Below are 24,926 nucleotides of genomic sequence, written 5' to 3' on the forward strand. Positions count from 1 at the left end.
GACCCCAAGATCCAAAAGAGGGGGTTGCCATGGAACCTCCGAGAACAGAGTTTCAAGGAAGAGATGGCAGCAGTCAAATGCAGCTGTGAGGCCCACTCTCCAAAAGCAGCATCCACATTGGTAACCATGTCGTAGGTGAGCTTGCAAGAGAAGCTCAGGGAACTTCAGATGGTAGGCCGCTGGGCATGGCGGACGGTGGTCAAGGGAAGACAGTAAGTCAGGTAGTTTCCCAAGTGAGAAGTCTTTGTAAGAAGGAGCAGAGAGGCTGGGCAGCAGAGGGAGGGATGCAGGCTGTTAGACCGCAGGACACAGGACGCCACGGCCCACAACTCAGCTCCAGACCTGGAGGGGGTGGGGGAGGGTGCAGGGATGTAGGAGAGGGGCTGGCTGATAGATGAAGTCCCTCTAGAGGAGGAAGTTGTGGTGCCAAGGGCTGGGAGGGATACCACATCCTGTGGGCCTGGGCAGAAGAAGACAAGGCTGAGGGAGGATAAAGGCAGGTTTGTGGGTGGGGGTAGTTAGTGGGGTTTGTGTGATGGGGGTAACCTGCTTAGAGTGAGGTGGGCATGGCTGAGCAGGAGGCTGGAGCAGAGGGCGGGGGAATGGGTGGGTGGGCACACAGACCATGCTTTGTGAGGCTGGAGACCCTGGTTTGTCCTGGAATTCACCTGCGGGGCCAGTGCCTCTTCCCAACAGCCCCCTGAGGCTTGTGCGGAGGGACAGCTGTGAGGCTCAGCGGGGAGGCTTTGCAGGGTGGGCAGTGTGTTCCCTTAACTTCCAGATAAACAAACCTCCTTGCATTCTGGCTTCAGAACCTGAAACCAGCAGTGCGAATGCAGACTATGGTTGCTCACCCAATGGCCACTGAGACCTGCTACTTCCTCCCAGGGGTCTGGGAGGAGAAAAGTCAATGGGAAAAGCCCAGCAGAAGGCCTGGCTCCGGCTCCAGGGTGCTTGGAGTTCAGCTCCCTCCCCTTCTCCCCTCCTCTCCTGCCATGGCCCTCCCTCCCAAGTCTGAGGCCATGTGTCACATCCTGCAGCCCATGGGTCATCTTGTGCTTCTGTTTTCCCACCCCTCCTTCCTGCCTATAAGGCAATGACGTTAAAACTCTTTGTTTTTAACCACAAGCCACAAGTAATAATTACTTTTACATCATGATTCAGCACACACACACACACACACACACACACACACACACACACATACAAACACACACCTGCACTGAGGGACCTCCAATAATATATATATATATATATATATATATATATATATATATATATATATATTATTGATTTTTTTTTTTTTTTTTTTTTTACAGAGAGAAAGAGAGAGGGATAGAGTTAGAAAGATCGATGAGAGAGAATCATCGACCAGCTGCCTCTTGCACACCCCCTATTGGGGATGTGCCCGCAACCAAGGTACATGCCCTTGACAGGAATCGAACCTGGGACCTTTCAGTCTGCAGGCCGACGCTCTATCCACTGAGCCAAACTGGTTTGGGCTCTAGGGTGCTCTTGATGTTTCTATTCTCGATTATTTCATTAACAAGTGCTGGTCACAACCTACCAAACTGACTTCTCGGGTCACTCAGCGACGGATGGAGAAGCACTGCTCTCAGGCAATGGGGGGCACGGTGGGGACAAACAGGGGGCCACTTACTAAACCTGACAAGCTCAGGGGAGGCCTGTGTGGCGGCCTTACAAAATCAGAGACCGGAAGTAACCAGGTAGGATGGTAAAAATGGAAACTCCCTGTCACAGCATCGAAGATAGTCTCCCTTTAGAAAGTCAGCACAGTCTTCTTTTCCAGACTCTTCAGGGCACAGCCACCACCGAGCACAGCTTCTGTGTTACCCTGGGACTCCAATACCATCTCTATGGCCTGTAACTGTTACCTGTCCTGCACCCACCAATGAACAAGGAGGATGTGTCTGTCCATTTTTGTTGTTGTTAATCCCCACCTGAGGATATTTTCCCATTGATTTTTAGAGAGAGTGGAAGGGAGGGGGAGAGACAGAGAGAGAAACATCGATGTAAGAGAGACACATGGATTGGTTGCCTGGAGCCTGCAACCGAGGTACGTGCCCTTGACCAGAATTGAACCCAGGAACCTTCAGTCTGCAGGCCAACACTCTGTCCACTGAGCCAAACCGGCAGGACTTACGTTTTATCCAGTCTCAGAGCTCTTTCTGCTCTACCACCAGTGAATGTCATGTAACCCCACTGTCTTCTCCTTTGATTCAGATGCACAAAATAAGAGCAAAACTGCCATTTTCCAAAGTGTTTTCTCAATCCGTTGAGATTTTGCTTCTCTGCAATTGCTGACAGTTTGGTTCAAATAAACTCATAAAAATTCTCTACAGGTTTGGCGATTTCTCATGCTGACAGGGGTGTGCCCTCCGGAAGCTCTCTCTTATGCCCTCCCTGCTCCTCCCCAAGGAGGTATGTTCTCAGAGAACCCGCCCCCCCCCATCCCCTCTGTGCTCTGTGATGCGGCAGGAGGCAATGCCTGAGGCTCAGCAGTGGCCAGGGTTCTGTTAAAAAAAAAGTCTTATTGATTTTAGAGAGAGGGGAAGGAGAGAGGGAGAAACACTGATGTGAAAGAGAGACATTGATCAGTTGCCTCCTGTATGGACCCCAGCTGGGGACTAAGCTGGCTTTCTGGGTATGAGGCCTGACTGGAAATCGAACCTGCGACCTTTGGTGACAGGACAACACTCAACCAACGGAGCCACACTGGCCAGGGACAGGACTCCATTTTAATGTAAATCTGCCTTCTATCCTTCAACTTCTCTCTCCCACCAAAAAGAGAAACTGGCCCATTGGAGAGGCACTCCAGGTGGGGGATTCCACAGGCAACTAGTTTTGTAGCTGATGCCACCCTGCAGCCTTCACCCCTGCTCGCTGCTGCACACAGGCCTCCTCACAACTAGATCTCACTGTCCTGACACACGGTCCCCTGCACACGCCAGGGGTCACCTGGTGGGGCGCCCTCTTTGGCCCCGCCCTCACCAGGCCCTGCGGAGGGAAGGCCACAGCATCTGTTGTGCCCATCGCTGGAAGCAGAGCTCAGTGCAGGCAGGTGGCTGGCTGCTGGGCTCCGGAATCAGACACCCTTCCCTGAACTTGGTGGGCACAGGGAGGGCAGGCACTTGTGTCGGGTGCTGAGGCTGTAGGGAGAGTTAGAACCTTGGCCTGGGGCGGGGCTGGAGCAAGAGAAGCCAAAGGAAAGTGCAGTCACAGGAGAGAAAACCCGAGGGAGGCCCCTTAGAGGGGAGGGTGCTGAGAGCTGGGTGGCCAGGGAAAGGCATAGAGTGGAGAGACAGCCAGCAGAGAGAGAGTGGCTAAGTCAACATCCAGAGCTTGAGGCCCAGGCTTCTTTCCATTCCCAAATGCTCTGGACAGCGCCCTCTGGGGCCGAACATGGGGAACAGGCTCCTGTTCCTTAAATCCAGAAAACCAGTGTAGTTGGCTACCAGAGCTGGCCAGCACCCCTGGCCCTGCTGAGACCCCCACCCCCACCTGCCTGACCCACCGCCGGGGCAGGGCCGGCTGAGACAGGGGTCCAGAAGGCGTGGGCACAGGCTCTAAAGGCTCTCACTGGACCCCGGGTTTCAGGGCCTCTTCCAGGGGCACCCAGAGCTGTAGAGGGCTGCCTGGGAAGGCACATGGGCAATTTTCTTTAATTATTGTCAGCTGAACTCAAGGCATAGGCAAAGCCATGCCTTGGGAACATGTTTTCCCAAGATGGAGGACATGTTGTCAGCTTGGCCTTCATATCAGCCCAGGTGTCGGCAGGGGCGGGACTAGATATGCAAATCCAGGCATGCTAGGCCCTACTTAAGAATGCAAATAAGTTGGTGTTACTTCCTGGTATTGGGGGTATAAAATAAATGCACTCAGAGGGGCCACGTCATCTTCTTCCTGCCTTTCCAGCAGGCAGGATGGCAGCCCACCCAGCTCTCAGCTTAAAATCTACCTCTGTCTTCTCTTTTTATTTTATTTTATTTTATTTTTTTAAAATATATTTTTATTGATTTTTTACAGAGAGGAAGGGAGAGAGACAGAGAGTTAGAAACATCAATGAGAGAGAGTCATCAATCAGCTGCCTCCTGCACACCTCCTACTGGGGATATGCCCGCAACCAAGGTACATGCCCTTGACCGGAATCGAACCCGGGACCCTTCAGTCCTCAAGCCAACGCTCTATCCATTGAGCCAAACCGGTCTCGGCTCTTCTCTTTTTATTTTTAATATTTCTCAATCTCTGGCCACCTCCTCTCAGAACTGGTTCATTCATCTCTCTTTCCGTGTGGGACTCCTCCTATTCAACACCAGGCCACTGGCTTCCTGTCTTTTTCCTTCGCAGGGTGACTGGGCAGGGTGGTGGTTTAAAAGCACAAACAAAAATGCCCAAACCACTCCTGAGCATTCACAAAATAGCTAGTTCGCCAAACCTTCGTTTTTGTCAATTTATTTAGAAAAAAATTAACATGGGCAAATGAGATACCTCAGTGTTACAACAGAGTATAGAAATGTCTAGCAATAGTCAAATAATTTGATCTTTAAATACAAAATAACCACATGAACACCTAATATACAGGTTTCATCTGAATACATATTTATTAGATAAATATTAGAAGTTGTCACATCATCTAACTACATACAGCTTTGCAAGACTAGAAACCACAATTACTTTTTCGGAGCAGTTTAAAGTATGAAATGACGGCATTGTACACGATGTACAAAGACGATGGAGATTTCCGTGGGAGTTACTTCGGGCTGCACGGTGGGCGAGTTCATGTGTGTACGTGTGAATCACCTGTGATCATGATATCAAAAAATTATACAAAGTATGGATTTGGTTACAATTTTCTTCCGAAATCCCCATTTCTTTTCATTATTTCCATAGCACCCTAAAAATACACAGGTGGCAGGACTAGTACACTGAAGCTAGATAGTACATGTAGGTAAAATAAAAACAAAACAGAACAAAAATTCCTTTCCACACGGGTCAGAGTATATTACATAGTGAGACAGATGCAGAGAGACCTCACGAATGCTAACAACAGGATCTAGTTTTTTCACGTTAGGATGGAGTTCCAAGCCTTTTGTTTCGCAAAATAAAAACAATACACATTCCAGGGGAAATGAATGCATCTGTTAACATGTCTCTATTTCTCATTTACATATGTACACACGTCCCTGGAGTCACTGCTGCTGCTGACATCCCCTGCCCGGGCAGGTTGGATGGAGGGAGCAGACACGGAGCTCTCTGGGGGTGTAGGGCTTCCATTAGGGACAAAGTATTAGACGTTTCTTAAAAAATAAAATGGTTACAGGGAACATGATACATGGGTAAAGCTTCAAACCAAGGAGATGGGGTGATTGCCTGCACTGGGGCCTCCCTGCCGGCCGCCGGCCGGTGCCCTGCCCATCTGTGGAGTGGTGGCCTGTGGCTTGGCTTGGGGAGGGAGCTTGCTGAGGCCTCGTTTTTTCTGAGGTTACTTATGGCTCGAAGTGGTCATCCAACCAGGACCAGGGACGCTCTCCTGAGCTCAGACTTGCCCTGCTGGGGGAGGCTGCCCGGAACCTGCCATCAGCTGGGGCTTCCCCAGCCCGGGAGCCTTCGTGCCTCCCTGGCCCCCTGGCCCGGCCCCCACATCGCTCTGGAAAAGTCCGTCCCCAGAGGGTTCAGGAAGGCTCTTTGCTGAACTTGCTGGTGGGGGCTCACAAGGAAGGGGATCCAGGCGACCTACCTCGGTCATGGGCCCGGGCTTCCCCAGAGGGCAGAGGCGGCGCCGGGCCTGGCTGTGGGTGCAGTGACCTCCTGCACTAGGAAGCTGTGGGCAGGACCGCTGAGCAGAGCAGGGACACCCCGACAAGAACCAGAACGAACCCCAGGCTTCTCTGGGGAAAAGTACACGGCAGGAAGCAGGGACTTAGAGAGAAGGTGTCTGTCTGTCTGGGGTGGGACATTCCCACACACCCGACACACCGCCTACCAGCCGGGCTGTGGGCTGTCAGCACTGGGCAAGGACGGCCACGTGCTCCCTGCTGCTCTCATCTCATCCCACCAGCCTGGGCGTGGCGCTCCCAGTGGGCAGCCTGGTCTCTAACTCACGGTACACATAGCCCTGGTTGCTTTTTTGTTTTTGTGTGTGTGTGTGTTTTTTTTTTAAAAAAAGACTCGGTCTTTGTCGTTGAGTCAAGGCATTTTAAAAACACCAGCAAAGGCTATAACCAGGTCATGAAAATGCTGAAGATTATCAAAGACAATACTAAAATATTCACAAAGATATTTACAAAAGCAATTCTTAAAATAATTGATTTGCATACTGAACACCACACTTTTTGAAAAAACCTCAACAACGGGACAAAGGAAACAAGGTGGGAGCGGACCACGGCAGCTTTCCCGCAGGAAGCGTTGTGCTGGCCGCTGGTAGTGACTGGAAATCGACAGCTGGGCCCCGTGGGTCAGAGGCAGAGGAGTGCTGGGGCCACCCGCCCGCCCCGCCCCGCCCCGAGGGAGCCGGAGAAGGAGCACACGGTGGACAGGAGAGCAGGAGGCCCCAGGCAGCAGCAGGGAGGGGCGCAGCGAATTTACAGACGTGACACAGGTGACCCGCTGGCCTAGCAGCGTCCCAGGCCGTGCGGGGGAGGGAGCAGAGGACAGCTACCCGGAGACCCAGAGCAGGCGGCTGGACGGAGCCACGTGGTAGAGGGAAACCAGAGGCTGCTTCTGTCTGAACCAGCAGGAGTGTGGGGTGAGCTTTCTACGGCAGAGGGGCACAGAGGGGAGGGGCTGGCAGCCAAGCGCGGTGTCTGAGGCCGCCATGGACACCCCTGATGCCTGTGGGTGCACCCAGCACACCACGGGCGGCCTCGGACACCAGCAGCCAGACAGCAGGGGCTGGAGATACCCACGCCGGGTTCCCGCTAAGCCTGCACCCTGAGCCGGCACCTCCCATGCCTTTCCACCATCCCACCTTGCCGTCTGGGGGGACAAAGGGGAGTCAACAGAGAGGGAAGTGGGTGTTCCACGTAGCAGTCTGGGAGAGGTGGGGGAGGAGCAGGAGGGAGGACACAGAACACGTGGGGAGAAACGGTTTGCTTGCAGTCCAAGTCCAATGTTTTTCCTGCAGATGATTCTGCAGCTTTAGGCTGTTGTTCAGAAACAGGAGTGGTCTGGAGCCGTTTTACGTTGCCGTTCCTACTGACCACCTGGCGGCATTCCCTGGCCCCCAACCAAGGGCACAATAGTTTCCCGCTGGGCACTCGCTCTCTGTGCTCCCAGGCCCGAGTCCAAGGTCGTGGAGCCGCCCGCTGTGCTGTCCCAGCTCTGAGGCGGCCCTGACCCTCTCCCCGCCCCGTCCCCACGCAGGAATGGCACACCCTCTCTCAGACACGGCATCACGTCCTTCTCTGCTTGCTGAGCGAGCGTCTACGGGGCATCTTGGCTAGAGGTCAGGGGTCAAGGGGCAGCCTTGGCCCTCCGTGAGTGCGCAGTCCCAGAGGCTTGTGCTTTTCTGTGGTGGGTGATGGCGGTGGGCAGGCTGTTCTCCCTGCAGCCAGCTGTCACTGCTCCCCAGAGCTCGGCCGCCCGGAGCTGGGGCTTCTTTCGGGCTCAGTCACAGAGGAGGCTCTGGGCCAGGAAGCAGGGGGGCAGGGTTACAGTTTGGAAACTGGAAGAACCTGGCGGCCTCGGGGAATCACGGGGGGTCAGCACACGGAGGGACCAGGAAGCTGTCGGGTGTCCTCTCACCGCGCTTCCATTGTGAGGGTCATCTTCCGGGCCTGCTCCGCGCTCCGGCTCCAGACACAATCCTCACCGGGCACCCTCTGCCCCTCCGCGCGGAAGCCACGGCAGGGGGCGGTCGGAGGACTCGGCTCCCAGCGGGAAAGTGTGTGGGATGGCGGGAAGGAGCGGAGTGGGGGGGGGGTGGCCCGGCGGCGGAGGGCGGGCTTCAGTTGTTCTCAAAGAGGGACAGGAGGTCGTCGTTACTATTGCTCGGCAGGTCCGGGGGGTCCAGGTACGAGAGGAGCTCATCGGGGTTTGTGAGTTCTGGCAGGAGCTGGAAAAGAAACACAGAAGCCAGATGAGGCGCTGGCTGAGGGGCTGGTGAGCGACATGGGGCATTCCATGCCCGTTCCCTGGCCTGCCTGCCTCCCGGGGTCCTGGCCCAACGGGGGAAGCTGACCGTGCTAGCAGTCCCCAAATGCACGTGGCCAGTGTGGTCTGGGGCACCTGTGCTTGTTTCCAGCCCACCAGCTGGGAAGGCCCCGCCAGCTTCCTCGCAGCAGTTCCTCTGCCCTGGCACCTGCCCCGAGGAGCGGCAGTCCAGTGGGCCTCCCAGCAGGACCCGCTGTGCACGGAGGCGGCCCCTGCAGCTCCTGCCTCCCGGATCTTGCTCTCAGGAGCTCTCCACTCCGTGGCAGGCCCTGGCGGGCTGGCCGCACCGGCCCTGGGCAGAGACTGCATGGTCCCTACCCTCTACCCTGAGGCCCTTGGCGTCTTCCTGTCACACGGGGGTCCTCATGAATCTAAGGCACCCCCTGGCTTGGTTGATGGAGAGCTGGGCAGAGCCCACAGTGAGGGCACCCATCACCCCAGACTGACACTGCGGGGCCAAGGGTGCGGGGTGGGGGCTGCAGGGCCGGAGTGGCCGAGGAGAGGGCAGGCCTCCTTCCTGGGAATCTAGAGCTGGGTGGGGGCTGGGAGGCAGGGCAAGTTCCGCAGGTCCTTCCTCCCCTCACCCCCCAACCCTCTGTCTAGCCCTGGCCCCGCCCCCAGCATTTCTTCCCAGCTTTCAGACCATCCAGGTCTCAGGTGGGAGACTGAGTGTCAGCCTCCCACGTCTGCCTTGGTAGCCCCGTGCCCGGAGGCTGGCCCCTCACCGCATCCAGGGGCCTGTCTCAGAGTGAGCGATGGAGCAAGCAAAAGCAAGGGCATGGATCACACACGGACAAGAAACTGGAGACAGACACACACCAGTGAGACAGAGGGGCTGTCCTTCCAGCCCCTCCCCTGCCCCAGGGCCAGAGTGTGGCAGACACGGAGATGGCAAACTCAATGTGGGCGGAGAGGGGGAGGAGGGGAGAAGGGCAGGAGCCTCCTACGCTGCCTCCGGACCGGCCCAGAGGGACTCTGAGAGCCTGGGGAAGGTGGGGCGAGGCTGGGCTGCAGGACCGGGGCCAAGGGATGAGGGGCAGGGGCTGGTAGGGCAGGGAGGGGACCATCAGACCCTCAGGGAGGCTTCCCCATGGTGGGGTTTCCTGGTTTTGAAGCCTGGGGAGACAAGCTGCCTGGGCCCACACACCACCCACCCAGCCCCTCACGGCTACACCTCCTCCACCCGGGCCTGGAGCCTCAACACCCAGCCCTGCTCTCTGGGCAGGTCTCGGGCGCCAGGCCCAGCCCCAGGCCAAGGCAAGGGGGGACCCCAACTTACATCCAGCGAAGGCTCCGGCATGTCGGATGCTCCCTGCGCTCCGGCCTGACCCTCTAAGGCTGAGGAGGGGTTAAAGGTCAGGTCGCTGTGTGGATGGTTGCTGGGAGCGGCCTGTGGCGGTTGCCGGGGAGGCTGGGAAGGAGGAGGAGGAGCCCCACTGTGATGTAATGGAGGCCCTGACTGGCTGCTGGGGTGTGGGACGTGCAAACCTTGTTGTATGGAGGGATGGGGCTGGTCAGAACTGCCAGCGTGTGGCATCTGTGGAGGAGGAGAGAGCAGGAGAAAAGAAAGGTGAGGTGACGAGGTACAGCGACGGGATGCCTGGAGAAATGAGAACCAAACAAAACCAGGAAAACAACAAACCCCCAAAACAGAGCCAACCCCTACAAAGCTGAGTGCTGCTTTTGTTGTTTTGTTTTTGATTTTTTGCAGAGAAACAAACAAAATTCTCCCCCGAAACTGCCCTGTGGAGGGCAGGGCGGGGAAGGGGCCTCTGAGGCTGTGGGCCCAGGAGGGCGGTGGCCGGGGCTCGGAGATGAGCAGACAACACGGGCCAGCCCCCGGAGCCTGCCGCCGCCCAGCCCGGACTCCACCACAATGAACGACAGCGAGGGTGGATGGACAAGCACAATGGGCATGTTTCCAGGGCGAGGGTGGGAGGGTCCTGCTGGCAGTATGGTGCGGGCGCCCGAGGGCCGGGGGAGGGGAGCAGACATGGACAGACAGCATGGGGCAGGCGTGCAGCTCATGGGTCTGTGCCCCCCAAGTGGGCACACAGGTTTCCTCCAGGAGCCTCCGTGCTGGCCCTGCCTGATGCCCTGGGGCAGGGAGAACTGAGCCTCAAAGGAGCCGAGTAGGGCCTCCCAGACTCCTCCTCCTGCCACTCACCTACCGGCTGTACCCCGGGTGCTATGGAAGGCAGGCACCTCCCCACCACTAGGGGACCAGGGCTCGCCTTGCTAAGGTGGAGGTGGGTGGTGCCTCTCTGACAGGTGAACTAGAGGACCCACTTTCTCCCGTGGGTACACGCGCTGGGCACGGGGGCTGTGGGTGGGCAGGGGAGGTGGTGGGTGGGACTTGAACTCTCCTGCTAGTCTGTTTGCTGTCCGCCTTCCCCCAGCACACCCGCCAAGCCCACACTGCCAGGGAGGGGAGCGCACGGACCCACCAGGGCAGCCTGGTGAGCAAACGTCTCCTTAGTCTGTGGTACGTCCTCCCCTCCCCACCTTCTGGGTCCCATGAAGCATTCCTTTTCCCCTTAATGGGTTTGAAAATGGCAGCCACACCTTCCCTCCTCTTCCTGTTCCCTCTGGCTGTGGGCTGGCCTCTGCCCTTGGCCAGGTAGCCTCTCGTAGCAGTGCCCCTTTAGCGGAGGCGCTGAGATGGGGGCCCAGGGCACCGAGTGTGGGGTACACACGAGGCGAGAAGGACCAGGAGGAGCTGGAGGGATAGGGCCAGCTTCTGACTCCCACCCATGCCTGTGGATACCCCACAGCCCACGTTCTGGGGGGCAGGAAGGGGCTCCATACTCCCGGGGCATCCCAGCCCAGGACAGTCTCCAGACGTGCTGACACAGCCACTCCCTTTGGCCCTGAGTTTGCTGGAGTGTCTCAGGACCCAGAGGGGCGCACGCTCTCTGGACCTGCTGGTCATACCCGTCGACTTGCCACCCAGCACGGGCCTTGAGTGAGCCAGCACCTGGCCGAAGCCCTCCCGCCGGTCCCTGGCACAGGGGATCCTGGCCAGCTGTGTGCTCAGCTGCAGCAGGCAGCCCTGGAGGGGCAGGCGTGGGGGAGTTCACCTGTGACCGCCACACCCCACCCCACCTTGCACCGCTGGACTTCTGGGTCCAGTTGCCATCTACGGAGAAGGACAGTACATATTTGGGGAACCTCCTGGGACCATGAAGTCAACTCACAGGCTTAGATCCCCAAGGAACCAGACGCAGGGCTAACATGGCGAGAGAAAGTCCCCCTGGACACAGGAGGCGAAGGACATCCGCTGCCATTTGCCTGCGCTGGGGCCTGGGAGGGCTCCAGTGTGCAGCATGTGAGAGTCGGGGTGTGTGTGTGTGTGTGTGTGTGTGTGTGTGTGTGTGTGTGTGTGTTGGGGGGGGCGGGGAGGGTGCTGGCCATGGAATGCTAAGGTCCTGGGGGCAGGGCTGGGAAAGGCCTCCGGAAGTAGAGAGCCCCACAGGGCAGAAAGCACCTGGCCAAAGCCCAGAGAAAGCAGCTATTTCCTACCTGGCATGTGGGGTCCTGCGGGAAAGCTGCTAGAGCGCCCCTCACCCAGACTCCTGGCTCTGCCACTGCGCTAACCGCCAGGCGGCTCCAGCCCAGGGAGGCCCTCTCTCAGAGGCAGGGCCACCTCCCTCTCAGGTGTGTGGAGCACGGTCCAGCCCAGAGGCCCCTTCCTTCCGGGCGACGTGATGATGGGCCTGAAGGGAGCCTTCTGGTGCGGGATGACCCAGCCTGCTGCCAAACACGCCCCCTCTGAGGGAGCCCTGACCTTCCCTCCTCCCACTCCTCCTCCTCAGGAGCAGACGGAATCACTGAAGCCTCAGCCTCCGGCCTCAGGCTTTCCCCCAAACCCCGACTGTTCTTGCTCCCTTCAGGCCCTGCCAGGACTTTGCTCCCTTAGTGCCAGGCCCGCGTCTGTCCTGCTTCCATCAGGGTCAAGGCCCAGCCCGGGCACAAGCTAAGGAAACACCTGTTAGATCGAGTGGAATTACCAGTGCTCATGGCCTCCCACCTCTGCCGCCAGGGCCACGTGGTGGGGAGGCCTCTGGGAGGCCGTGGACAGCTTGCCCACAGGGGCTTTCTCAGCCAGGACGAGTAACAGGTAAAACGGGACCAGAGTGAACATGCTCAGGATAAGCAGATTTCCCGGCATTCCTTTTTGCAGGAAGTGGTGATACCCCAAGGATTCAGAGCCCTGGGGAGTAAGTTCCTGGGTTTGGGACAAAATTCTACGAGCCGGGGCAACCGTAAGATAACGCAAGAGTGTGTCTAAGTGGGGGAGAGGGAGGGAATGGCATGTGGGGATGTGTACGGTGTTTGTGTGAGGTTGTATATGGGGTGTGTATATGTGTTAGGCTGTACATGGGATGTGTAAGTGTGTGAAGCTGTACATGAGGATGTACATGTGTGTGAGATTGTACATGGGGTGTGCAAGTGTGTGAGGTTGTACATAGGGTGTTCATGTGTGTGAGGCTGTACATGGGTTGTGCATGTGTGTCTGCATATGTGTCTGCAGGGAGGAGCCTGAAGCCTCCATCTCCTGAGCCTGTGTCCTGGGTGAGACAGGTGCAAGGGTGCCAATGGGCTAGGACGCAGCCCCAGGTAGTCTCTCACTTCTTCCTGAGCCCCAAACCCAATTCTCAGTCCTCCCCGTGGCCTGGGAGGAGCGAGGCAAACATTAGAAGGTTCGGGGCACCGTCTGCCCGTCAGCCCCACGCAGAGATGGGGGCTGGGGAGGTGGGGGCTGGGTTGGGACGAAGAAGTGGTACTCACAGTCTCCTGCATGGGGTGGCTGAGGGGCTTCTCCAGGGCAGCCATGTTGTTGGGCATGTCCGGTGGGTGGGAGAGCTGGGGGGGCCCGTGCATGAAGTCGTTCATGGACGTCCCGCCAGAGTTCCCGTGGGGGAAGTCGAAGTTGCCGTGGCCCTGGTAGTTGTTGCCTGGGGGGGACAAACGGGCGGTCACTGCAGGGAAGGCAGCACCCTGGGCTGCAGGCGGTATATGAATGAAGAGCCACGTCCTGTCCTTCCGAGGCCCAGCTGGCTCCTGCAGCCTCAGTATCCGGGCTGTGCTGTGGGCAGCGATGCGACCTTGTCCGGTGGCCTCAGCCCCGGGGCCTGTGCTGCTCTACAGCTACAAGGGGCGGAGTGGGAGAAGAGGGGCCTGGTCCTTGTGGGAAGGGGACAGGGAGTGAGGCCCACGCCTCAGGCCTCCACAGGAAATGCTGAGCTAGCCCCTGGACAGGCTTCCCCCACGGCCGCCACAGGGCTGCACCTCATGGCTGGGGCAACCATCCCAGAATGGGTCAGGGTCTGCCAAATTCACAAAGAAAACTGCGACAGAATCCAGATGACACCATTAGAAGCCAGCTGTCTGGCCTCCCGGCTGCTGTCCCCAGCCCAGCACGTGGCCTTGGCGAGAGGTCAGATCAGCACTCGGGGAAGCCGGGCCCTTGGCACGCTGGTGCCTTGTGGGCCACTGGCTGGGAGGTAAGCCCCTCTGGGCCTGTGTCACAGGAGCGCTGTGGACCTAAGAGCAGGATCCTATGAGGGAGCTGCTGCCTCGTGTTCGAGGGGGGGAGGGGGTACTTTCTAGAAATGGCCATGTGGTGAAGCTTGGTTTGGGCAGCAGAGAGTAAGAGGTCAGTGATGGTGACCTTGGTAGCCCAAGGCTGAAGCTCCAAACCCTGGGACTCTGCCCCTGGCAGGGTGGGAACGTTGCCGAGAAGGGACAATATTGATGTCAGAGACGAGGGGAGGGCAGAGAGCTCCATGTGAGAGTATTCTGCTGGCCCCAGTGAGCACGGAGGCTGGGGAAAGGGTAGCAGTGTGCCCCCAGCAAAGCAGACTCGGGAGCCCCTGGGCTTGGCACCTGCCTGCCTGGAGTCGGGAGGAGGCCAGGCAGGGCGGGGTGGGGCAGGGGGGTGGGAGAGGCAGGAGGCTGGCTCATGGGGCAGCTCTTCGCTCAGGCTTCCCAGCTGGGCACCAACCACAGGGCTGGATGGGACAGGCAGTTGGACTGAGGTGGGAGGTGCATGGACCACCGTACCCCCAAGTCCAGTGATGTGGGATTGTCCTGGGGGCGTATGCCCTCTGACTCTTCACACCCACTCCTCGCAACCTGTCACCATCAGCAAAGAAGCCCTCTGCCCCCTCTGGGCCCCGGTGCTGCCCTCCTTGTCTGGCGTCACCCACCTTGGTTGCTGTAGTCGTTGGAGTTGTTGGCCCCGGGCGGAGGCGGGAGTGGGTAGGGGGACGGGCCAGGGCCCAGGGCTGCGATCATCTCCATCACATTGGGCATGATCATCTGGCTGGGGCTCATGGTCTTGAACCGCTTGGAGGGGATGCCGTCGGGGTCATCCTTAATGTGCAGGTCCGACTTGATGGGCACTGGCCGCCAGCTGCACGTGGGGTCGATGGTGACCTCTTCAAACTCGGAGCTGGGGGAGGACGGGGCAGAGCTGAGGCCACAGGGGGCAGAGCTGGGAACAGGAGGTGTCCCTGCCCGGGTCCCCTGCCCCAGGCCTATGACTGAGGTGGCCGGGCACAGGGCAGCTGGCCCCACCCGGGAAGTGGCTGTTGGGGGCACTGCCAGCTTCCTACCCTGGCTGCGTTTGGTCCTTTCTGGAAAGTGCGTTTGCCCCCAGAGGTGAAGTCCGAGGAAGGTGAGAGATGGGTAAGAGGTTTTCTAGTCCAGGGTATCAGGGATGCTGACATGCTCCCTCACCCAATCCAGGCTCCCCCCCCCCCACCCCACCCCCCCTCGCCCCCCGTGCTCCTTGCTGGGAGCCACTTACTGTTGGATGGCGTTCAGGATGCCCCACATGTACTGATCCACCTCCAGGCCTTCCAGCAGAGCAGTTTTACTGGAAAAGGAGAGAAGAGGCTTGGCCATGCTCCTGGACCCTAGGGGGTGGGGGCACAGCCCGTCCCGCCCACCGTGTCCACCACACTCCGTCCCCACAGCTGGTGATGCTGCAGGCACTGCCAGGAGGCGGCCCTGTGACTGCCTGACACAGGGGAGTGGACTGAGTACAGCCCCTGTCACCCCAGCCTCTGCTGTTTGGGGTTCTCCCTGGCTTGTAGGGCCAGTGGAGGTGCTGGACCCCAGAGAGCAGGGCCGGAGGGAGGCCCGAGGAGCTCCGCTGGGGCGGGGCGGTTGGGGGGAGGTCACTCACTTGCACACAGGACACCGCCAGGTCCCTCTCTCACAATTCAGCTGCAGGTATGACTCCAGGTCAAAGCACTGTGGAGGCCGACAGACAGATGGACAGAGAGACAGACGGACAGACAGAAGAGATCAGGACTCTCAGACACCGCTTTGATGCAACGTTACAGCTCCCGCGACCCCATGGAGGCCTCTCACCAGGGTGGAGAGACGCAGGGCTCCCTGTCGGGTGGGGTTACTCTCTGTTCCCCTCACGCCACCCTGTGCCTACATCCTTCCTGGTTCCCCCGCAGCTGCCCCTTACGGGTCGTGCCCTTGACTACCCCTCTTGCTGGGCTGGGGGCAGCATGGATTCCGGTCTCCCATCCGCCCAGCCCGGGTACTGAGGACACATGTGGTCCAGTTCATCAGCGTGTCAAGTAAGTGATCAGATGTCCACCTTGTCCACATCCTTCTCCCACAGGAAGCTCTGGGAGGGTGAGTGGGAGGGTGGGGCTGAGAGGGCAGCTGGCGCAGCCCAAAGCCTGTTCTCCTCCTGCCCACCCCGCAGGCCACACCCAGCTCTTCCCGGACGGCTCCCCACTCCCCTCTTCTGGGATTCCTTCTCTGTGCAGCCCCAGCACAGTGAACCCTGCCAGCTGGGCTGCCGCATCTGCACAGTGTCTGCTAAAGCCGCCCGGACTATGATGGTCACTCATTTTCTGAGCACCAGCTCGGGTAAGGCCAGGAGCACAGCAGTGACCGGGCAGAGTCCCTGTCTCAGGCGCTGAACCAGTTGTGGCTGTATGGGCGGGATTTCCAGCTGGCATCTGCCATCTGCTGGCGCAGGAACAGCCTAAATCCAGTTCTGCAGCCTCCTGGCCCCAGCCCTGAGCACGCAGATGCTCACAGAGTAAATGATGGCTGACGTAGTGGAATCTCGGCTGGTGGCTACTGTGTCCTTCAGAGGTCAGAGGCAGGCCCTGCGGCCCCAGGCCAACCCCTCCCCACCCCGGCCAGATGCCAGCGGCTGTGCGGACGGCTCACCTGGACATGCTTGCAGTCATGACCTCGAGCAGGCAGCTGGATGCGCCGGAATGTGATGGGGCACTTCAGAGACACTTTGATGGCCGTCTGCTCCACGCCATCTTCCCCATTGAGGGTGGTGTTGCCGGACGAGGCTGCCACGCTGCTGAAATTCCGCTTGACTGTGGGGCGGGGGGCACAGGTGGGTGAGGAGGGCAGGCCCTGGGCCACACGCCCCTCCCCACTTCCTCAAGCAGATGAAATACTTTGGTTCTCTATCCCCACCCTGCAGCTGGGAGGTTCTGGGAATAACTAGCCTGCCGGGTACCCCAGACCATCTGCACTCTGCAACAGCAGCCCATGTACGACACCTGTGGGGTGCACATGCCCCGGGCTTCGCAGAACAAGCCCCGCCTTCCCAAGAAGGGGACTTTCTGCAGAACTTGCAGAAACCCCGCCTGGCACTTCCCCACTGATTTTCTGGGTCAGCGGAGCCTCCGCAGGCACTTCTGCACCTCATTCTGTGCGTGCAGAAATGAGAACAGACAGCGGGCTGCCTGGCGGGATTCTCAGGAGCAGGAGGCACCGTGCAGCATGATCACAGGGAGGAGCAGCAGGGCGCCTCCCTGCAGGGTGCCCCAGACAGTCACCGGGGGACGCCTCCAAAGGAATGGACTCCAAGACAGGCCGTTCTGTCTACAGTGAGGCCTCGCTCCCAGGGAAGCTTCCTCCCTCTCCAGGTCTTCCCATCCTCCCAGGCGCTCACCTCCTCCAGGAAGCCCACCCGGCCTGTCTACACCACAGGACAGTCTTGTGTTAACCAGCCCACATCCTGTGATGTGCACCAGGTGGGTCAGGATTCCCACCAGCTCCTACAGTTTCCTGCTCATCGGATCATCACCATAGATAGAGCCAGAGGAGGGCAGGGGCCAGGGCTGGCCTCCAGAGGACCCCTCAGGGCCCCGGGGAGTCGCACACGGAACCACAGGCCCCGGATGGACCGTGCCCGGGAGGCGGGGTCTGGGCTCACTCACTCTTGGTGATGCAGTGCTCTGCGGGCAGGAGGCGCTTCTTCAGGAGGCCTTGCAGCACGGAGCGCACGGATGGCCGGTGCACCAGCTGCAGCACGAACAGGTGGGACTGCGGGGAAGAGAGATGCTTGGTCCTGTCCCACAGCCCCCATGGCCCACCCACCTGGAGCCTCCTGGCTGCCCCGTACCCGAGGCTCCTAGGAGGCCATGTCCACAGGGACTCACTTCAGGAGCAGATGCCCCAAGACCTGGGGGAGAAAGCCCTCAAGGATCAGGATGTGTCCTTGGACCTGGGAGTCCAGGGACCCCGGCTGGGGTCAATACCTGGGAGCAGCTGCCTCCGCTCTAAGCCAACAAGGCTATGGCAGACATTGAAGCACCCTGGGATGGGTCATGGGACACTGGGCCACAGGACTGGAGACTGCCTCACTTCCCGGCCCTGCCCACCACTGCTCCCTCATTTCCCCAATCATCCTCCACCCTTCCTGCCTGAGAGTGTCCCTGTCTTCACTCCTCCAGGAAGCCTTCCAGGACTGCACAGTCCAACAAGCCCCCACAGGCTCTTCCCTCTGAGAGCATCCCGTCCTGTGACTCCCCTCTCCAGGAGGCCTCACAGCCCCAATGCTCGTAAGGTCAAGAGCAAAGCTTTTCCCTCTCCTGTGTCCCGAGAGGCTCCAGAACAAGGCAGGCGATGCACTTCGCAAGCCCTTGTGCCAAGCCCTGGTCTCTGGGGACAGAGGTGTGGCTCAGATGTGGCCCTAGAGCAACGAGTCCCAGGTCAGGGACACACACACACACACACACACACACACACACACACACACGGGATTCTGGGAGGATGGACTGAGGAAGGGAAGGAGTTGATAACGCCAGACTTGGTGGAGCTGGCTCGGGGGGGGGAAAAGGTGACGAGAATATAACAATTTCTTGAGGATGAAGTCCAGCATTGAGGGACACAGACTCCTAGGGGAGATGGAGGATGGAAGGGGCACTAGGAAGAGGGGCCTCTGGGAGGAAGTGGAGCGAGAGTCCAGACTGCACGGAGCCTGCGGTGTAGGGGAGAGGCCAGAGCATAGCGGCCTCGGGGGCTTTTATTCCACAGCCCGGGGCCTCTGCATGTCTCTGGGGGGTGTTCCTGAAAGATCAGTGCAGAGGCTGTGGGGATGGAGCACGGAGACCCAGGGACAAGACGGAGAAGGGGTGAGGACCGTGCTCCCGGCGCCGTGCCCGGCGCTGCCCACACACTCACACAGCAGCAGGCCGTGACGGTGATCTGGATGGTGTTGCGGCCCGGCTGGCACACGTGCTTGAGGTGCAGGGGCTTGTGGGAGGTCTTGTTGTCGCCGCGCTCGATGGTGAGGGGCGTGGCGTTCACGCTGACCTGCACCGAGGCCGGCCAGTTGGTGTTCATCTGCCGGTCCTCGTGGTGGTAGCACTTGAACTGCAGCTCCAGGTCAGACCTGGGGGTGAGGCAGGGTGACGCGAGGCTCGCTCGGCTCTGCCAGGGGTCTGCCCGTGGCCTCCATGACACCTCACCAGGCCATGCACCCCGAACTCAATACAGCCCCATGTGTCATGCAGACCCTAGCCTTGGCCTCAACTGCTCCCCCAGGCTCCCCAGGCTCTCCTCTCTCACCCTGGAGATTCCCGCTGCTCCCACCTCTAATCAAAACCCATTCCAACAACCCAGTCCCCCCACAACTCCACATACCCATCCACTCCAGCCACCTCCCCCCCAGCCATGATGTCCAGCCCCTACTCTATAAGGGTTTTGTCAAATCAGTGTCTTTTTGTTTCTCTGTCCCCGTCCCCCTCCCCCAGACAGGGACAGAGAAATAAAAATACACTGATTTGACAAGACCACCCGAGAGGCTGATTATGCCCACTGCAAGGCCCCTGTTGCACAGGAGAAGCACCCAGGCCAGGGTGGGGTCTGGCTTAGTCCCCCCCAGTGGGCCTTGAAGACACATCACTAAAGGGAGTCCCCACGAAACCAGCAGTGACCACATATGCATGAAACCCAGCAGGGCTACAGGAAACCCCGTAGACAGGGCCTCATGGGTAAGAAGAGGTGGGGAGCAGGGCTCCTGCACCAGGATCTCTCTACCTTCCTGCTGAGCACCTGAGCCCATGCCCTCTTGTCACGGCCACGCAGCTGTCTGTCCCTGGCTCTCACTGCAGCCTGCTCGAGGTGGCAGGTGTGGGCAGGTGTGTGCATGCCCCATCTCAGACCCATCTCCCGCCTCGGAGTGCTCACTGGGCAGCTGAGTGGCCCTGGTCACAGGCATGGCATGGAACTGAGTCCTGCCTGAGGAGGAAGGACTGAGGGTGCAGACACCATCAGGATCTGGCATCCAAGAGACACATGTCCCAGCCCCGCCCCTTGCCAGCTGTGAGAATCCCTCCCCCCCTCGCCCCCAAGCTAATCAGCTTCACTGGCCTCGTTTCCTCATTGTTAACCAGGTAAGCACTGCCTACTCAAAGGTCAAAGATCAGGCATGGAAGGCAGGGAACACAGGGCCTGGCCCAGCAGGGACCTCCAGCCGCTCCGTCACTCAGTCGCCCTCCTGGTGTCCGAACAGCAGCCCCGCCAGATGGCAGCCCGCAGTCTGCAAGGCTTGTCTGTTCTGCCCCACCCAGCCTGTTCCCACCCCAGCTTCTCCCTCCACACTCCTGCTCTGGCCACAAGGAGCCGCTCTCAAGTTCCTCCGGCCAGCTCAGGGCCTCTGCCCGGACACCCTGCGCTCAGCCTTCGGGTCTGGGAAGTCGTCCCTGACCAGTCTTGGGACTGGGTGAGTGACAGCTCTCTCCTCTCAGCCACCAGGAAAGGTAGCTTGTCTGTCTCTTCTGCACCGTCAGGTTCCCCAGCATATCCCCAGGGCCTTTTGTACGGAGGGCCGGTCAATGCTGCCGACCAGGGGAAGGTGGCAGGCCGAGGCTGCCACGGACACTCACCTCCACATCAGCGTCTGGTGGACGGTGGGCCGCAGGTGAAAGACATGGTTGCTGACGGCCAGGTTGTGCTCCAGGCGGAAGGGCTCCAGCACCACGCCGTCCCGCACGGGGAACGTGAGCCGCAGCTCGTCGTTGTGGGTGGCTGGGTGGGGGAGGAGCACAGAAGCGTGGGCTCCGGGGCCATGGGTGGGTCTCGCTCACCCACATGACATGCACCTTTGGCTGCACGCTCAGAGGCACACACAGGTGAGGGTGCAAGCACGGCCACAGAAGCTGGGCTGTGTGGTCCAGCACACACCAGCGAGCCGTCACTTCTCCCCGTCTCCAAGCCCCATCCCGCCCAGCCCTGTCTCCTTCTCCTGCCCACAGGCTCTGGAAGCCCCAGGCTGCTGGCAGGTGGTGAGGGTGCTGGCAGCTGAACCCCACCCCAGATTTCCCTTCTGGGTGTGGCTTTCCAGCCCTCCTGCCGTTTCTACATGCCCAGCCCCCAGAGGCAGGCCAACTTCCGAGCCCCTGGCTCCTGGCCGCACACAGGCAGGGGCGTGGGGCGCTCACCTGGGGGTGGTGGCAGAGCACTCATATTTGGCTTGATGTCAGGCGGGAAGGGTGGCTTAACATCTTGGCTGGGGGACAGGTACGGGGGGATGCTGCTCCCGGGGGTCATGGGGGGTGTGGGGTTCCCGGGAACAGGCGAGTGGGGGTAATTTGCCACAGGAACCGGCCTGGGAGGCTGGAAGGAAAGAGAAACCACACATCGGTGATGGGGTCACAGAGACGGAAGGATCCAAGGCTGTGGACATCTACTCCACCCAACCCAGGTGCTAGGCTACGGGCCTCGCTCCCCCGAGGGAGGAGAGCCCCCGGAAAAACCACTCCCTCCCTCCTGGCTGCACCCAGGCTTCTGGTCCCATCAGAAATCAGGCAGGAGGTGCAGGGTCCCCCAGCCCATTCACCAATGGGTACCCCGCTCTGGGAGATGGAGACTTGTCTGATGTAACCCCGGAGGAGAGAGCTGGGTCAAGCCCAGGGCTCCCGCTCCCACATCATGACTCTGGGCCAGCCCACTGGGGTCTCCAGACAGAGCCGGGCCTGCACATCATAGGGGAGGGCTCCCCAGGCGCCCCTCTCCCTTTCTCAGTCCCCAGGACCGGCCAGGTCCACCCCTCCTGCCCCCCGCCCCTCGCCCCCGAAGCTGCGGATTTGGCCAGGCTTGTGTGCCCCAGAACAGACGACCTGAGAGCACAGCCATCCCCAGACCGCCCTCCCCTCCAGAGGCTGGGGTGGGAGTGGCACTCGGGGTACTGCTCCTAAGACAGAAACTACGTACCCTGCTGACGTTCCCTTGGCTGTAGTTACTGTAGCTGCTTCCAGAAAAGGTGTTGTTCTGTCCATTAAACTGCTCCGGCTGTCAACGCAAGATCAAGAGCGCCGTGAGTGGAGGGAGAGCTGCCCTCCCTCCCGCAATGAGATCTGCCGGGATCAGGGTGTGCTGGGCGGGGAGCAGAGGGGGCTCAGCAGGTCGCCCCCTGCGGGCAGCGTTCCCCTTTTCTCTGTCCATAGTTACTCACTTAGCAAGAGAGCGTACAAAAAACGCTACTATGCCGAAATTGGAGCAAAAACAGTAATGCCACACGGCAGGTGGCCATGTCAGTGGACAGAATTCCCCGGCAAATACATGAAAGCGATTTCCGGAGGCTTCTCCCGCTCCTGAGGACGCACTTGGTCATAACCCCAAGGAAGGGAGACACCATGTGGCTGAAGACATTCATCACAGCGCCATTTCAAACTCAGAGAACCCAACGTCTGCCTCTGCCGGAAAGGAGGGGTAAATACGGCCGTCACCTCAGGGCAATGCTAGGTGGCCAGCGCCAGTGGAACCACGGGCCACCCAGGCAACAAGGGGCACGCTCATCATCTCATGTCAAGTGACAGAGATTAAAAAATTACATCACTGCCCTGGCTGGGGTGGCTCAGTGGATAGAGCGTCTGCCCGAGGACTGAAGGGTCCAGGGTTCGGTTCCAGTCAAGGGCACGTACCTTGGTTGCAGACTCTCGGCCCTGGTCGGGGGGCATACGGGAGGCAACCAATTGATGTGTGTCTTTCTCACATCAGTGTTTCTGTCTCTTCCTCTCCCTTCCACTCTCTCTAAAAATCAATGGGAAAAATATCCTCGGGTGAGGACTGAAAAAAAAAAAAAAAAAAAAGGAAAAAATCACCGCCACAACAGCTCTACAACCTGTTAGACACACACACGTGGAGAAGCAAGGTTTTGATGAAATGGTAATGCATTCAGGGTGCTTTCCCTCTAAAAGATGCATTTCCTTTATGGTTATTATCCTGGGTGTGCTGCCAATAGTCAAGGGAGAAAGGAAACCATCCTCTGAGCCCGTGAGAAGAGGAACCAGGAGAAGCCAGCCGGGCCTCTGGCCACTCCAGGCAGCGCTCCAAGCAAGGGCACACCCTGGCGCCTGCAGGGACCCCTACGCCTAGAGACACGGTGGGTGGAGGGTGGGGAGGACTCACCTTGTAATACTGCCCCATGTTGACGGTGGGGGGCGGGTACTGCCCGGTGCTCGGCTGGCTGGGCATCCTCTGCCCGGGGTAGTTGGGCGAGGTGAGCGGCCGCGGGGGGTTGGGGGTGTGGTACTGGCCCGGCTGTGTGGGGAACTGGCTGTTTGGTCCGTATTGCTGGTTTCCATAGTTGGGCTGTGGCGGCAGAGGAAGAGCGGGGACATCGTGAGTGTCCGGGAGCTGAGCCGCTGGCTGGACTGCCAGGACCGCCCACCTCTCATCCCTCCCTGCCTTTCCCGCCCAGGGGGGGAGGGAGGCGGAGCCTGAGCTTGGGGCGCTTCTTGCCTAGACACGTGGGGACGTTACATTCCGTCCATCTGGCTCTGAGCCGTCTTTTCGAAGCACCGTGCCCTCTGAACTCTGGGGGGACCGCTAAAGCCTCTTGCTAACACCGCTGTGTGGGGACTTGTGTCTCTCTCTCCTGATGCTCGGTACGTGACGGGCACACAGACCACAGGCTGGTCCTCCGGAAAGGGGACCCCACCCTGCATCTGGGGCTTCTGGAGGGCAATGTCCCCACACCCCACACCCCACACCGTGTGGGTCACACTGCTTAGTTCTGGGCCATCCGCGCAGAAGCCAAGAGACCAGGGTGGAGAAGGGCTAAGAAAACCCTCTCAGGAGAGGCCTTGGGAGGGGAAAGGAAGAGAGGGGAGGAGAAGAGAGGGGACAGGAGGGGAGAGGAGAGGAGACAGCTCCAGAGAGGGGGAGGGGCAGGCAGGGTGTTGTCCTCAAAGAGCTATGAGGTGGCACATGCCACTTCTGCTCATGCTGGTCTCCACCCTCCAGCCACCTTCCCCATCAGTAAGATCAAGACCCTCCGGGCCACCCAGACACCCAGCATTATGTGCTGCAGAATCAGTGCTTTCTCCTTCCGTGTGCTGAAACCCCGTGTCTATTAATCGTCTCTCTCTTGCCCTCTGGTCTCAGAGGTCTAGGAGACGCTCTGTCCCAGTGCCCGGCACAACACAGGCCCTCAATAAGCACTCGCTCAAGGAATGAAGGAAGGACCGGATAAAGCGCAGAGGGGGAGGCGTCTGTCAGTGCCAAGGAACTCTAACTCCGTGCTGTGAATGGGGCTCTGGGACAGCGAGGTCCCCACCACATCCCCGGAGGCTGCGGCCTGCCCCCCAGGCTGGAGAAGGTTCCTGTACGGGACTGGGGCCCTGACTCAGCCCCACCCCAGGAGCCAGCAGTTCACAGACTCTGGGGGTGTGCCAGTGCAAGCTGACACCGCTTCCCTGACAGGGCCAGGCTGTGCTGGCTGTCACCCCCCGTCACAGCCCAGGGTCAGGCACTGTGCACCGGGTCGTCCCAGTGTTCTAGGGAGAGGATGATCTAGCAAAAGAAATCAAGAGCCTCTGGTGGGCCCTGCTGTGGCGGGACAGCAGGGAGCAGGGCCCTGGGGCAGGCGCTGGGCCGGTGTCTGGCCGCCTTTTCCATGGACAGCTCCTCTGCTGGCCAGGCTACGGAGGCCCCTGTGGCCCAGACAGTGGGGACGACAGGAGTTTGAGCACAGAGAAGGCTGAGAGGGCTGAGCACAGGAGCGAGGCCAACAGCACAGCACGAGGTCCCCTGAGAACAGCCAGGATCTTAGGGGCCAGCTGCCTCCTGGCCCCTTCCTGAACTGGCGCCAACCGGAAGGCACATCGGGGCCTGGCCCAGGCTCCTGGGTTTTCTGGAGATCTCTGACCTCTCCCTGAGCACTCAGGACACCTCACCGGTGGCCAAGCCACCTGCTAGCCCAGGCTAACGTGAACGCCGAGGAACCCCACAGACCTTCCAGGGTCTTACAGTCTTAGTCAATGCACTGTGAGCCCCAGCAGGAGGCCACAGTTCCAGGACAAAGGGGTGAAACGGGCACACACGCCGAGGGCTGGGAGACGCTCGGAAGGGCTCTGTCCGGGGGAGGAATCCAGGCAGGCTTCCTGAGGGGGTGCACCAGCCCAGGGTTCTGGGGTCCCCGTGTCTTTTGCAGCTGACCAGATAGGCCACTTGCTGCCAGC

General features: G+C 59.6%; 1 protein-coding gene across 5 annotated transcripts in view; it reads right to left on the bottom strand.

Annotated features, from left to right (window-relative positions):
• Positions 1–4,597: 4,597 nt before the first annotated feature.
• Positions 4,598–24,926, bottom strand: part of ZMIZ1 (zinc finger MIZ-type containing 1) — a 212,546-nt gene continuing 192,217 nt past the window's right edge. For 4 of the 5 annotated variants that reach the window (XM_084904658.1, XM_084904659.1, XM_084904657.1 and 1 more), the window contains 13 exons: positions 22,873–23,055; positions 21,676–21,753; positions 20,904–21,078; positions 20,349–20,490; positions 18,643–18,853; positions 17,397–17,502; positions 16,384–16,544; positions 15,368–15,435; positions 14,987–15,055; positions 14,385–14,629; positions 12,964–13,130; positions 9,452–9,709; positions 4,598–8,074 (listed from right to left, as the gene is read on the bottom strand). In XM_084904658.1, the coding sequence (XP_084760784.1) occupies positions 7,967–8,074; positions 9,452–9,709; positions 12,964–13,130; positions 14,385–14,629; positions 14,987–15,055; positions 15,368–15,435; positions 16,384–16,544; positions 17,397–17,502; positions 18,643–18,853; positions 20,349–20,490; positions 20,904–21,078; positions 21,676–21,753; positions 22,873–23,055 (1,971 nt within the window). In that variant the 3' untranslated portion in view covers positions 4,598–7,966. The remainder of the gene's footprint in view (positions 8,075–9,451; positions 9,710–12,963; positions 13,131–14,384; positions 14,630–14,986; positions 15,056–15,367; positions 15,436–16,383; positions 16,545–17,396; positions 17,503–18,642; positions 18,854–20,348; positions 20,491–20,903; positions 21,079–21,675; positions 21,754–22,872; positions 23,056–24,926) is intronic. The other variant, XM_084904660.1, reaches the window with a different exon arrangement.

The sequence above is a fragment of the Pipistrellus hanaki genome, assembly GCF_964339955.1.
Source record: "Pipistrellus hanaki genome assembly, chromosome: 14".
Classification (NCBI taxonomy): Eukaryota; Metazoa; Chordata; class Mammalia; order Chiroptera; family Vespertilionidae; genus Pipistrellus; species Pipistrellus hanaki.